Genomic DNA, 15,806 nt, shown 5'->3' on the forward strand with positions numbered 1-15,806 from the left:
AACTACCAAAGAATATGTACAAGGGCAAGCAATTCAAGTTTCAGGTGCACAAACAAAATTTTCACTCAAGATGCAGGACACATACTATATCTATGAAGGAAATAATTCATCTGTCCTCACAAATGTTGAAGTCTTGCACAGAGGTCTTCCATAGCAAATGCAAAGAGAATGGCTAAACTCCATCCAAACAAATATGAAAGTCTTCCCTAACAAATGTGAAATACAAATGCTGAGCTGTTCCTTAACAAATGCCAAAGCCTTCCCTAAATACATGCTGAGTCTTCCATAGCAAATTGTGAAAGTTTTCCCAAACAAATGCTAAAATTTTCCCTAACATAAATGAAAGTCTTCCCTAACAAATGCCAAAGTTTTCTCTAGCAAGTCTTCTCTAACATATGAAAGTCTTCCCTAACAAATTCTAAATCTTCCCTAACATAGACAGTGAAAAGGATATTTCAGCCAGCAATCATGTCGAATAAGGACTATGATTTATGCATATACAACTTCTTTTATTCAGTTTTGACCTAGATGCTAATGTCGTCAAGCAAATGGTACAAGGTAATAAATTTGGAGGAATATATACATGAAATGTTGTTACAATAAATGAGAAGAAGATGAGCTGTTTATACAGTTAATGGGGTTGATGTACACAAACTGATGGGAAGCCAGAAGTATGGAGTAGGGTATAGGAGACAGGAAGCCGTTAGAGTGTTGTTATAACAAAGAAGATAGAAGTACAGAATTATTTTAACAAGTGATGATATGCGAGTGGAATTTGGTAGCCTTCTCTGTTGATCGCTGGTTCAGTCTTCATGATGTGGAGACACTGCCTCTAGTAGCTTGCAGATTTTGTAGTCTGATTGGTTCTTTTTTAAGATCTTGATGTTGTTCTAGTTGATGGTGAGGTTTGTGGTTGGTCTCTGATGTGGTCAGCAATGGATGATTCGGAGATTCATTGAGCCCCTGCGGTTGGAACGTATGGAGCTAAAAAATCCACCATGATTAAAGAGATTTTCTTTTGTTGGTGGTCTGTTCAGAGTTTGGATTTTCTCTGAACTGTCGGATGATTTTCAAATTTTAATCAATTTTTAGATCATTCTTTTAGATGACACTAATGTGTGAAAGCCTTCCCTAACAAATGCTACAGTCTTCCCAAGAATGTATGAAAGTCCTCACAAACATTTAATGCCAATGTTTTCCCTAGTGTATGTGAAAGTCTCCTCTAAAAGACTCGAGCCTTTCCTAACAAATGCTAAATCTTCCCTAACATATATGAAAATCTTCCCTAACAAGTGCTACATTTTTCCCTAAAAATGCAAAAGTCTACCCTTGTAACCAAATTAGAAGTATTTCCTTGCGAAAACCAAAGTTGCCTTAGCTGCATTATGTGCCAGTTAGTTTATTGGCCATGTTTAGAATATTAGCATTTCATGTGTGTTCATACCCTTCGTTTCATGGTAGGAGTAGAGGAGTTTAAGTAGACATTAATTGGCTGTGTTTGGGGTCATGTGAGGTCATCTTTGTGTCCATGGCTCCTGAGGCCTGTTCCAGCTGACCACCAGGTCACAGCTATCTGATCTATTGTGCAAGTGCCGGGTTGTCACTGGTCTGTGAGTCCTTCAAAGGGTCAGTCCAATGTCAGAGGGCACCTGTCAGTAGTGCTAGTGTAGTAAAAGTGGCACCAATTGCTGTCCAGTAGCTTGGACACACTGCTTGATGAGTGCTGGAAATACCACAATGGACTTACACCATCACCATCCAGTGAGTTGGTTCATCCTTTTAGAAATATTCATTTTCTTTCATGGCGAGTCTTGAAATGTGATGGAATTTAATCAACATGCCAATTCAGCGTGAAGTCAGATGTTGGATCAAACTTCTAAGCTGACAGAAGTCGCGGACATGGTGCTCATGGTCTGGAGCCATGATAGATTGTGACTGTTGGTGTTTTCTTGAAGTGCTGAATTAGTTTTGCTGGAAATGCTCTTAAAATCTATAAATTTTGTCATTTTTCATGGTCACCTAAGAACCATCACCCCATTTCATGTGTATATACATATATTAGATATTGCTGGATGGCGGTTTAAACATGTCTCCCAGATATCAAGTGCTGATTTCATTATGTAGTGCTTGAGGATGTGATACTAATGAGTTGGTTAGTTGGATTTTGTGCCACTTTGAATACACATATTGTCCCAGGTATCTCTCAGTCTTACAGAAGGTCACCAGAAGTCAAGCTTGTTTCATTCATTAACCACTTTATGAAAAACCCACGAGTAATGGTTTGGTGCTAACATGCAAACAAGATTGTTGTTAAACCGGCACTACAGCTCATAGGTTTCTGATGTGTCTAAGGGAAGCAACTCCTCACAGTAAATTGCATTGCCTTACACGACAGGCCTTATGATGATTGTGGATGTTTGTATGTGCATGGTATGTAAAGAACTACAAACTAGAATAGGTTGTAGCTGACTGATGATTGACGATAAACCACCATATACAACATCAGTGTCATTTTATCTGGCAGTATATAGCTACTGGGGCTGTAGTCACTGGGAGCTGTGGTGGGGTTTTTGGGTTTGTTTGTTATTTAATACTGCACTGTGGCCAGCATATGTTGCAGAAGGCCTATTCTACCCTAGGACCTTGATTGGTCGTTTGGATCAGAAAATCCAATGATCAACATCATAAACATCAATCTATGCATTTGGATATGATGACAATTGCCAACCAAGTCAGTGAGCCTAACAATCTGATCCTGTTATTCACTTCTTATGTCAAGCATGTGTTGCCGAGGACCAATTCTAAACCAGATCTTAAAGGGCCAAAGGCCCTGATTTGATCCTTATATGGGTACAGTTTGTAAAATCCATTTCTTATTTTGCCTGTAGTAATAATGCGGTAAAGTTGACATGAGAGAAGTTTAAAATCTTACTCCATTCAGGAGTCATGGCAACAACATGACAGTACTCTCTGAAAATGAAAGCATTTGTCTGTTCTGGTGTTTATTTAAATCAACCAAACAATTTTGAACAAAATGCCTGATGACTTGTCAAATATATGTTGTGAAGGTCACGAAGTAGGAGTGACTGCCAGGTCCAAGGGTGGTCAGCCTGGATGGAAGGTATTCCATGTCAGAGTGCTGACGTGAGGGATTGTCCATATGGGTGGTGATGTCTCCTATGAGACATGCTGGTCTATTGTGTGTGGTGGCAACTGTCTGGATGGTGATCACTCCTCCCAACCCCATGTTGTACCTTGATAATAGGTTTATATCAAGCTGTGACAAGTGTGACCCCAGCAAACAATAGACTCATCACACTTACTCCGTGACTCATCACTTTTGCAATGCATCTCAAAGACCCTTCAGTTAGTTCTTTTGTTTTGACCTTGACCTCAGTTTGCAAAAAATGAAAACAAAATGAAATAACCAAATTTACTGAAATATGTTTTAATAAACATGTTTGTATGTTCATTAAACGTTAAACCTTTATTTTCAAGGTTCTTTTTGGAAACTGACCCATAAATGAACTCACATGATTTCTTCTGTGTATTTTGCTTCTTATCTCTTGGCATATTGACCAAGAAATTGACATTTATGAATAAATAATATTAGAATTCTGAGAGAGAGAGAGAGAGAGAGAGAGAGAGAGAGAGAGAGAGAGAGAGAGAGAGAGAGAGAGAGAGAGAGAGAGAGAGAGAGAGAGAGAGAGAGAGAGAGAGAGAGAGAGAGAGAGAGAGAGAGAGAGAGAGAGAGAGAGAGAGAGAGAGAGAGAGAGAGAGAGAGCATGCAGGATGGCAGTGAACTTGACTCCTTGTCACCTGTAGCAATATTGACTACAGATGACCTCGAGTTTAAACATATTCTTATTCCAACAAAGCAGAATCCTGAATAGGCGAACAAGCCTTGTGTCTCATATTAACACCAGTCCAGTACACTGTTCCAGTGTAGCTGGATACATAATTGAAACAGTCTGCAAAGAAAAGAATAATACTGAGACAAAAGGACACTCTGACAAATGACGGAATAGTAAACATGCTGGTTATTATAGTGTTGCCTAGCAATGAAATGAGTTGCCGTAGCAAAACAGGTTTTGTAAAACCTGTCTTTGAATATATATGCAAAAATGACAATCACTGGAAATGCTTTCTTTCAGAAATGAACTGGTGTAATGACTTGAAACTGTCACTATTTGTTGAGTTATTCAATGCGCTGTTACTGTATAAAGTAGTTTTCACATCTTATCCTTGAATATATAAATACATTGTTCTTAAATTTTGATAGTTCTGACATGTGAAAAGCTAGTCCATTATAGTTACCACATGAACATGTAGCTGTTTCTGATATATGTTCATTATATCAGTCTGCATTCAGGTCACTACAGAATGGCTTGAAGCGACAATGTATTTGACAAAATCTAGTCCAAAATTTAAATTGTGAGGTATGAGTTTAGAATGATATTGTCTTTCCTTCAGTGTGCTGTTATTGGTTTCCTCATATATTTTATCATAACTGGTGCCACGAACCACATATAGTTCTTAATGCATATAAATGTAAATTTTCCAGTAAAGTCACCTGTTCAATCATACTATTATCCTCAATATGACAGCAGCAATCAAAGAGTGATAAAATATATTTTCAAACTTCTCAGACAAACTTCTCAATGAATCTTTGGACTAATGTTCTTTACCATGTCACCTAAATGAGTGAGTGAGTGAGTGAATTGAGTTTTATGCCACATCCAGCAATATTCCAGCCATATGGTGGCGAACTGTACATTTTTGTGTCTGGACCAGACAATCCAGTGACCAACAACATGAGCATATATTATTTAAATAGCAACTGGGAACTGATGACGTGTCAACCAAGTCAGCGAGTCTGACCACCCGATCCCATTAGTCACCTCTTACGACAAGCATGGTCGCCTTTTGTGGCAAGCATGGGTTTGCCGAAGGTCTATTCTACCCCAGACCTTCACAGGTCTTGTTTTGAATTATCATACTTAAATGTTAATGGTTATCAACTTCTTCTGTAATTTTACTTCAGCCTGGCAGAATCTTTTGTTTTACAAGTGAAAGTTATACTCTCTCCAAATAGGATTAAAATTTACTTACCATTTTCTGGCCCAGCCTGAGATTTTTGCCAAATCACTGAACATTAATTATTGCAGCAGCGGTAGTATGATCATGTATTATAATATATATTGATGTATCATCAGCAAGAATATAAATGTTTGTATCTATACCATCAACAAAGTCCTTAATATAAGTGATGGCCAGAAGCAGTACTAAAAGCAAACCCTGAGGTACACCAGCTCCCCAGATTTGATGCCTGAACTGTAACCATTTGTTGCCACTTTCTGCACTTTCTGTGAATAACTTTCAAACCACTCCAAAAGTTCTCCCCATATACCATAAGCATGAAGTTAATGAATAATACCATTGTGCCAAACTTTGGCAAAGGCTTTACACACATCACAAAATACGGCTCTGATTTCCTTTCTTTGGTCTACTGTACATACGAGAAAATTCAGATTGCGGGTTTTGTTAAGGTTTTGTTATCAACAAAGGAGTTGAAGATGTATTTGAAAATGCATTTTTCAAAAACTTTATCAACACAGCTTGTTAATGCTACAGGTCTATAGTTTGAATGGTGATGTTCATCACCATTCTGATGAAGTGGAATCACTGAAGCTAGCTTCAAGAAGTAGAATACGTTTCCTTACGAAGGGAAATATGAACAACATAGCTGACAGTGGGGTTAGAGGGGATGTTTGTTTGAGTATGATGTTTACAGTGCCATCAGGCATTCACTGGATCTAGATTCAGAAGAATATCTTGATTATCTCCATTACATATTGTGATAGATGACATTGGATGATTGATTTCACATGGTTCAAAACCAGGCATATCGGCGTTAGGATCAGCAACTTGGGATTGTTGTGAGACAAACCATTTGAGTACATCAGCAGTTGTTGACTGTCATTAATTATGTTATTGCTGACAGTTGATGGAAACAATGATTTTATTGAATTTGTTTTGATATAATTCTTGTGTAATCGCCACCATATTTTAATACCATGAGTGTTATTTATAGAATCATCAACTTATGCATCAAGGACACGTTTTGCATAACTACAGGTCCTTTGTTCCGAAGTTTTTAAACTTTGCCCAGTGGTTTGGAAGGATTCTGCTTTTTGCAATCTTGTGGAGGACTTATCAGTGACACAGTGACACAGCAGATCACCTTATGACCGTGGTGAACCATAAAGTTTACCTCTGACTGGTGGATGTGACCTTGTACAGTTTATGACGAAAATATGTCAACACAGCTTGTCTACCAGGAGATGCGGTTGAATAGGTTGGGGTGGGTGAGTGAATGGATGAGAGCTAAAGGGTGTATGGTTGAATAGGTTGGGAAGGGTGTAGTTAATGGGAGGACACTCCAATTACCGGAATCTGACAACATGAAGGAAGTAATAAGTAATGAACTTCGCTGATAATTCGGGACGAAAACAACACTTCATTCTGTCACCAGGGGACGAGAAACACATTTTGAAGCAAGCTGACATTCTGTGAGCCAAACTTTACCATCAGTTAGGATCTACAGTCAGTTATCGTGCCTATAAGCAGTAAGTATTTGCAAATGAAGGACGCAAGATACTTGCTTGGCACCATTTCAGCTTGGAGGAATCTGATATCAGATTGGGGCGATGGGGTTGCCTAGTGGTCAAAGTGTTTGCTTATTATCCATAAGACCTTGGTTCGATTCCCCACGTGTACAATATTTGAAGCCCTTTTCTTGTGATTCCTGCTGTGATGTTGATGGAATACTGTTGAGAATCAGCAAAAAAACCCACTCACTCACTCACTCACTCACTCACTCACTCACTCACTCACTCACTCACTCACTCACTCACTCACTCACTGTTAGGTCAGGCCATGGTAACCTCAGCTACAAAAACAATCATGATTCAGCGAGTAGACGATGTGTACAAATTGTGGGATCATGTTAAGGAGCTGACATAATCAAGCAAAGTTGCTAGTAATAACGGTAATGGGCCACTTTCATAGCCAAAATTACTTGAAGATGTGTGAATATATTTAGACATGTATTTTGAACGTTTCATATCACGTAAAGTAGTATAAAGCTATATTTATCTAACTAGATGCTATAGCAGTCATGATGAAACATGCATCTTGCAACATGCCTTATGATGGACTGGATATTTTTAATACTTGATATTTTGTATTTGCAAATTACAAAATAAGGTGATAAACCTGATAAGTGTGAGAAGAATGTATCACATAAATTGTCTACGGCAATCGATATTATATATATTTCTCATCCTCATCTCCAACCTCAAAAAACATCTATGGGTGGGGGTAAAAAATATATGAAATATAGTTTAGTGAAATTTTAAACATCAGTATATCTTGGTAATGGTGTTTAAATTGAATTATGATGTAGACAGAGAGCAGGCAGTAAATGGGAAACAGAAAATTTACCAACGGCCTGATGTGATATTTTCAGGGAGTGGAAGGAACTCTCTTTATTATGTAGCCAGTGAAGACTCTCCAGTTGTAATGTCAGAGAGTGCACATATAAACAAGATGTAGGATGAAATCAGAGTAACATCTGCAGGCAGATATTCTGACGATGAGGATGGACATTGTTCATCCAAGGGGAGATAACTTGTTGACACATGGTAGTGGCCAGGTGAGTAGGGACATTTTTGATGAGTTTGTCGATTTGTTTGTGTCCCATACACAGATATGTCCCAGAGATGTCATGATGACCTATTAATGAATTAATCTGGACCAGCCATTCCAGTGACTGATACAGATCAAAGTCTATGGCGTATGATGGCATGTTGTCATCCAAATCGCAGAGGACCCAATCCAAGCATAATTTTAGTCATTGAGATACTTTGCCATGCTAGATAATTTACCATATCATAGAAATTTCCTCACAACATATCTTACTGAAATATGTTTACAACTAATTGGGTTGGCAAGCATACAATTTATGTGAAACATGTAGTGAATAGATTTCCGCATGCACAACTGAATAACACATTGAATTTCTGATAAAGAGTAGTTTTTGTATGAACCATTATTTTGTTGACTTTTTATCGTATTTTTTGGCTTGTTGTGAGTTATATATAATTTTGTTTTGCAAAGTGAAACATGTATAATAATGATATCGTTATTTAAGTGTTGCCATGAACTTTAAGGAGTAGAAATTTTCTTATGTAATTGAATATTGTTCCACTGTGTATAAAAGGAGAAAAAAATGATTGATCAAATTCATATGTTAGGTTATTGGGTAAATTCACATGATTTAATTCTGATGTCCCCCGCCGTGATATCGCTGGAATATTGCTAAAAGCGGCGTAAAACCAAACTCATTCACTCACTCACATGATTTAAATAATGATGACAGAAGTGTATCTATTTTTTCTCTGTTTTAAACCATATCATGAATTCCTTTAGTTTAATAAAAATGGTATTACATGGAAGGCCATTTAGTAGTCTCTGTTTATTGTCTACTATCTACCTATCATGTTCAATTACTCTGTATAGTATCTTGTCTTCTGACTGCCGCCTGTCTTAATGTCTCCTTTTGTCTACTCAATAGCCCGTGCCATCTACCTGTAAGTGTCTATGTTATCAGTGTCTCCTGTGCGTTATACCTACTGACTATTTAGTGCTATCTACCCATAAGTGTAGATAGTGCTATCTACCTATAGTATGTCTGTCATGTCTTTCTCTGTTAAATATCATCTGTCTGGATGAGCCTGATCTGTGTTATATCTACTGAATGACTGTTAAATGTCATCTGTCTGCAAGTGTCTGATCTGTGTTATGTTGCAAATGTCTGATCTGTGTTGTGTCTACTGACTGTCTTATCTGTGTCTGTCTGTGACGTCTACTGACTGTCTAATGTCTACTCTCCAGGCCCAGGAGTACTGTAATGGAAAGACCCTGTGGTGCGACAAAGGACACTGCTGCGGCAAGGGGAAGTGCTGTGCCTACTATTATGAACTTTGGTGTGAGTAGTGAGTTTCCACTATAAATACTTAGATAGACAGTAGTAGTGATTTTGCTGTTCTTGGTTGTTATATACTGTAGGGATCTTCAGAATGACCTTTTCAGCATTTGCTGTTACAGTGGTACTGGAACCTGTAGTATTTGGAATTATGATACTGTTTAGGAAAAGTTTGTTCAAGTCGGAAAATTGTTTTCAGTCATAATATTATATAATTGGATAATGACTGGCATTTATCATTTTTCTATCAGTTTTCTACAAGATTTTGAAAACATGAATGTATAAAATTTAACGTCTTCATAGACATACCAGTAGTTTGTTCGTCCAAATGAAAGGTAATCTTAATTTTACATGACAAAAAGACTTGTCCTCATAATTTGTTGTTGGCTATTGAATTACGTTCCAAAGACCACATAGATAAGTATCAGAAACTGCTTTAACTTCATCCAAGTGCCATGTTCCACTATACCTTACATTACATTAATATAAGGGGAGTGTGTTCTTATCTCAAGCTGTTCTTTGTTCACTTGCAGGGTTTTGGTTGATATGGGCATTAATAATCCTACTGAGCTGCTGTTGTCTATATCAGCAAAAACGATTTCGTCGTCGTCAGTCTCCCTCTCGACGGGGAAATCGAGGGAGACCACGAAATAGATCAAGGATCGCACAGGCACTAGATGCTGCTTTCATAACACCTATTTTTGATCCAGGTGAGTTTTTGATATCCTTCATGCAGATGAACTATTTATGCCCTGTATATATAAATGCAAATGACTTTTTTCAAAATGACGTGATTACAAGGTACTGTCATATTCGTATTCACTTACTTGTCATTCTTCCTTCATCTGAGGCTCTGGGGTAGCTAAATGGTTACAGTTCGATTCCCAACAGGTGTTCAAATCCTGGTTTGCCCTGATCATATTCCTGGGTTTACCAGCACTGTCGCCTTGTATATCAGGTCACAATGGAATACTGCACAAACCAACTCATTTACAAATATTTGAAATCTCAGAATGTGGACAATATTTTGGCCTATATTTTAAATTTTGGGGAACATGCACTCTCTGAAAAAATCTCATTATCACTTAAATCCTGTTATAAATTATGATTTGCAAACAGAGAACCTTTGCCAAAAATGGAATACGCAATTGCTTTGTACATTAAAAATTGTCGCACATGGTTTCGATCATAAGCTGCGCGCATGTTTTTATAAAGGACATAACTCTGTGGGGTTTGCTTGAAATAATATTGAACCGATAGAGGGCAGGAGAGTCGATTTGCATTATTTCATTCAAACATTTTAATTTAATATTGAATAGAATTTCATTTTTAACATTCATTTTTAACTTTGCTGAAACATGCAGGATGTTGGTGACAAACTTGGACACCTAATCAGGGCAAAAGTCAGAACTCATGACAATAGATTATTATACGCAGCATTGTTGTGGTGCCTTAGTGTCACCTTCTATATGTTATCAGAAGTTGTGGTGCCTTAGTGTCACCTTCTGTATGTTATCAGAAGTTGTGGTGCCTTAGTGTCACCTTCTATATGTTATCAGAAGTTGTGGTGCCTTAGTGTCACCTTCTGTATGTTATCAGAAGTTGTGGTGCCTTAGTGTCACCTTCTAAATGTTATCAGAAGTTGTGGTGCTTTAGTGTCACCTTCTATATGTTATCAGAAGTTGTGGTGCCTTAGTGTCACCTTCTGTATGTTATCAGAAGTTGTGGTGCCTTAGTGTCACCTTCTGTATGTTATCAGAAGTTGTGGTGCCTTAGTGTCACCTTCTGTATGTTATCAGAAGTTGTAGTGCCTTAGTGTCACCTTCTATATGTTATCAGAAGTTGTGGTGCCTTAGTGTCACCTTCTGTATGTTATCAGAAGTTGTGGTGCCTTAGTGTCACCTTCTATATGTTATCAGAAGTTGTGGTGCCTTAGTGTCACCTTCTGTATGTTATCAGAAGTTATCTTCTTGATTTTCCAGATCGAGTGAGGCTCCCAACATATGACGAGGCAAAAGACATGCCTAAAGATCCCCCACCTTACAACTCTCTTTATGAAACAAGACTACCAGAGACATCTGTTGGTGGACAACAATCTTCCCATAATCCATCACAGTCACTTCCTGTCTTGAGAACTATTAATGATGCGTAAGTTCGATCAATGAATAATTAGGGCATATTACACAACATTCTCATGGTGAAATGACAGAACATATTTTTGAGTAAGTTGTGTATAATTTAGGCTGAAATATATAGAAATACCTTCAACATTTAGTTCATTGGATTGTTTCTCTTTCAGACCACAAGCAAGCCTAATTGACAATGAAGAAGAGGCAGCTGTGTCTGTTGACATCGACCAGTGGAGGGAACCCCCACCCCCCTACACCACCCAGGCCACACCTGCACAGTCCGTCCACATCCCCATTCCACCCTCACAGCCCTTCCCTCACCCAATCCTCCCCACCACCTGTCCCTCTGAGTCACATGTCCCCAGCCCACACACATCCCATAGTTCTGCAGCTAGTTTACAACCTTGTACCCCCAGTCCAGTTGGTAGTGCCACGCCCACATCTTCACTACCCCACGACATAAGCACTGCTCCCACCTACACATCCTTAGTTACAGAACCATCAAATAGTTTCCCATCCCCCACATCATCTGTCCCTGCCACTACATCAACAAACTCTTTTACTGCCTCTTCCCCTTCCCCCATGCAGTCCACACCCATGTGCACCACCCTTGCTGAATCTGCAAGGTCCTGAGACAGCTCATATGACAAAAATGTTTTTGTTTCTATTGGAAACAACAACATTCAGTGTCTGGTGCTTCTGAGGATTTCTCGGTTGACAAACTCTATGCATATCTCAATTGTACAACAATATGTTGTGTACAAAGTCCGTGGCTGCTTGAACCAGTGAGGACTGATGCATATGAACAAAAGGTGTGCAAAACTGGATTTGTTAATCCATACTGAAAAGCATTAAGTTAACGAAACTATATGCCTTAAAAAAACATTGCCATCGAATCTGTGATACAAACCTACTTGCCTTATGTTGTGAAAGGGAGATAACTTTAGTAACTCCAGCATCATGGCTTCCTGTGCATAGCTGGTGAGATAACGAGATATGTGTGAAAATAGAGACTGTTGTTTCGTTATTTAGTCCTGACAGAATAATCTAGTTAGTATAGAATGGTGAGTGATCCTTGATTGTTGAATACAATACATGTAGACATATTTCTAATCAGAATTCATATCATACCTAAGATTTGTGACTGAAAGAATATTTATGTCGGAATATGTACTATTTTGAACAAGAGTGACAGTCAAGCATTTCTATTACATGAAAAGTTGTGAAAAATACCATCATCTAAAGAAAATCAAAACAAGTTACTCAACAAATGTTTGCTTAAAATCTATGTTCTTTGAGAATCAATATATTAATAATAGCTGAATGATAAACTACATGAGTATTTAGGGAAGTAGTATACTGTAGGTTGTCAGGTATGATCTCAGTGGACTTGCTGTGTGTGTAATGGTTGGTATATCTACCTTTGATCTCTGTGTGAACCCAGACTATAATATTTCCCAAGTGTCTTACTGCTTGATCTTTTTCTATCAATCTTTTTTATTGAGTGTTTTCTTAAGTGCTCAGAATCGAATTTACAAATTTATATGATATAAGTGTTGTGTCTATCAAAGTGATGTTAAGCGGGTTTTATTTCATATTTGTTGTATCATTGTATCTCGTTCCAGGAATTGGTGCTTCAATCTTGGATATATACACAGTATTAGCCTCAGCAACCAGAACAGTTGCTTAGTGGCAAAGTAGAAATTCACCTAGCAACCAGAATGTTTTGTTACCACAGATGTACTTAGAATCAGGTTTTGCTCAACAGCTGATGTCCTCTGAACTGCCACAATTTTACTGATTCACATAATAAGCTAGCATCTCATAGCTACTCAAGTTTCTCTCTGTGAGCCATATTATAGGAATATTGCTCAATGTGGCGTAAAACTAAACTCACACACTCTGTGTAACCTGTGTTAAGCAATGATATTTATTTGTTTACATTGTTTTGCTAATGGATGAAACTTTGTGCCTGAAACTTTGTGATTACGAGTTGATGTTTGAAGCTACTAGTGCTAATGCTTCTGGTACTGAATGTCAAATTGTTATTGTTTGTTTTGCTTTCTTTATCCAAATATGATACAGTCTGTTTATCATGTATGGTACTTCTTCAAGATTTCTGCAAAGATTCATACATGAACTCTTTACATATTTACATATTTGTTTGGGGTCGCCAGCTGCCAGTGCAAATGAATGGATGGTCAGGGTTCTTGTCAGTTGTCCGGTTGTATGGTTCAATGTCAATCAGAAGATTGTCTGGTCCATGATATGATTCTGTAATTTGATTGAAATATTTCTGAGAACAGCATTTCTCACAATCCTCATGTCAAACAAATATAATATATTGTTTCATGCTGTGTATGTTTGGTTTAATCAGGATATGAGTACTTAAGTCAAACTGATAGCATGGATGTCATAGTGTTCGTGAAGCAACAACATGTTAAGCCTCATAACAGTTTGCTCTTCTAGTTACAAGCACAAACACCTGATTATAAGTATGGTCCAGAAATGTCACTTTATCTTTCAAAAATTGTTTTAAGGTTGATTAATTTTATTACATTTAGGATAAACTCTCAGTTAAAAGTCACCTGCAGCAAGATTCTTATCACTAACATAGCTTCAGTGAGTCAGCTGTGAGGGACAGAGACAGTCAAGATCCAGTACGGAAAGTAATCTGAGGATACATTTATCAACCAACGAATCTTTTTATATATATGTTTGTGTATATGCTTGTTTATATGCATGCACGTGTATATGGTGGGAACAGGATAAGTGTGGGGATGAAAAAATGATAGACATTAGGTTGCCCTTTTTTACAATAGGATGAGAGGGCTTCAATAACTCCTTCTTATCTATTCAACTGAGGCCAGACCAATTTTATTTCATGTTTTACAGATCTATCTGCTGTAAGTTTTCAAGAATAAAAAATTGAAAAGGATTATGTCCACAGAAAAAATAAGATCCTTATATTTTTATTGGCCAAAAATATAAATTTTCAGGAATTCTTGTTTTCAAATTTTGCCCCATATACACTTCAAAAGTAAAAAGCTTTGAGTATTTACTAGGAATATTGCTTAGATTGGTTAATTTATTTTTATTTATTTTACCTCAAGCCTTTGTGTTTTCTGAGGACAAATATCCATGAAACACGAAATGAAATTGTTCTTGTCTAATTGTCATAGTGCACCTACCAGGTCTTTGTCACAAATCATGAAGAAGTGGAAGCCATTTTCCTGGTTTTGCTCTGAATTATTTGTGCAACTTTCAACAAATTTGTCTTCCAATCTACAGATGTTGCATATTAGTAGAAGGGTAGAGACTGAGCAATGAAGTGTGATACGGTATACATCACATATGTCATCTTAACGTGGTTGGTGTGGAGTTTGGGGGGTCAGATTCTAGGTGTTCTGAAATGGTTTGTGAGAGTATAATTCAAAGGGCTTACTTCAGAAAAGTATATTCATACTTAAGTAAAGGAAACATAGGTTGAACTGAGAGGTTAAGTTTCAGTTTTATGGAGCTTATGACAAGTTTCTGTTTTTGACGGCTAACATGAAGTGGTGGTGGTCCCAGCCCACCAACTGCTGAATGTCAGTAGTTGATAGAGCGCCAGTAGTAGAGCTGCTGTAATCAGACTGGACAAGTGGCAACATATTTCACTGTGTAACAGGTGCTCTTACTTTTCTTATTACTCCTGATGTTTAGTTCAAATCATATACACTTCACAACATAAATCATTTGCTTGAGCTGCACTTACTGTTCATGTATGTATGTATGTAGATTGAGGGGTTCTTGGCTAGCTTCCTGAAGATGATATCCCCTCTATGGCCTACACTAGCACCATGCATTTTTATTTATGTGTGCATGCATGCATATCCAGGGACATACTACTCCTTATCACCATTGTACAGTTTTATACCTCATATTATAAACTCATTAAGTCATCAGTCCTTGGTTTTGGTTGTTCATTGTTATAGGTATCTCTTAATAGCATAATGTTGCTGTTATGACAACCTCCATAGTCTCGTGGACAGATGGTCTCCCACGAGTGAGGAAGGAAGGCAGTCCAGGCCCTGGCTGCATCATACCAAACTTAATAGCATAATGTTGCTGTTATGACAACCTCCATGGTCTCGTGGACAGATGGTCTCCCACAAGTGAGGAAGGAAGGCAGTCCAGGCCCTGGCTGCATCATACCAAACTTAATAGCATAATGTTGCTGTTATGACAACCTCCATGGTCTCGTGGACAGATGGTCTCCCACAAGTGAGGAAGGAAGGCAGTCCAGGCCCTGGCTGCATCATACCAAACTTAATAGCATAATGTTGCTGTTATGACAACCTCCATGGTCTCGTGGACAGATGGTCTCCCACGAGTGAGGAAGGAAGGCAGTCCAGGCCCTGGCTGCATCATACCAAACTTAATAGCATAATGTTGCTGTTATGACAACCTCCATGGTCTCGTGGACAGATGGTCTCCCACAAGTGAGGAAGGAAGGCAGTCCAGGCCCTGGCTGCATCATACCAAACTTAATAGCATAATGTTGCTGTTATGACAACCTCCATGGTCTCGTGGACAGATGGTCTCCCACAAGTGAGGAAGGAAGGCAGTCCAGGCCCTGGCTGCAT

General features: G+C 38.2%; 1 protein-coding gene across 1 annotated transcript in view; it reads left to right on the plus strand.

Annotated features, from left to right (window-relative positions):
* The window catches only part of LOC137266327 (mucin-7-like), a 36,708-nt gene extending 21,583 nt beyond the window's left edge, over positions 1-15,125 (plus strand). The window contains exons 2-5 of the mRNA XM_067801814.1: positions 8,959-9,052; positions 9,583-9,759; positions 11,032-11,197; positions 11,349-15,125. Of these exons, the coding sequence (XP_067657915.1) occupies positions 8,959-9,052; positions 9,583-9,759; positions 11,032-11,197; positions 11,349-11,811 (900 nt within the window). The 3' untranslated portion in view covers positions 11,812-15,125. The remainder of the gene's footprint in view (positions 1-8,958; positions 9,053-9,582; positions 9,760-11,031; positions 11,198-11,348) is intronic.
* Positions 15,126-15,806: the final 681 nt, after the last annotated feature.

This window comes from Haliotis asinina, chromosome 15 (assembly GCF_037392515.1).
Source record: "Haliotis asinina isolate JCU_RB_2024 chromosome 15, JCU_Hal_asi_v2, whole genome shotgun sequence".
Taxonomy (NCBI): domain Eukaryota; kingdom Metazoa; phylum Mollusca; class Gastropoda; order Lepetellida; family Haliotidae; genus Haliotis; species Haliotis asinina.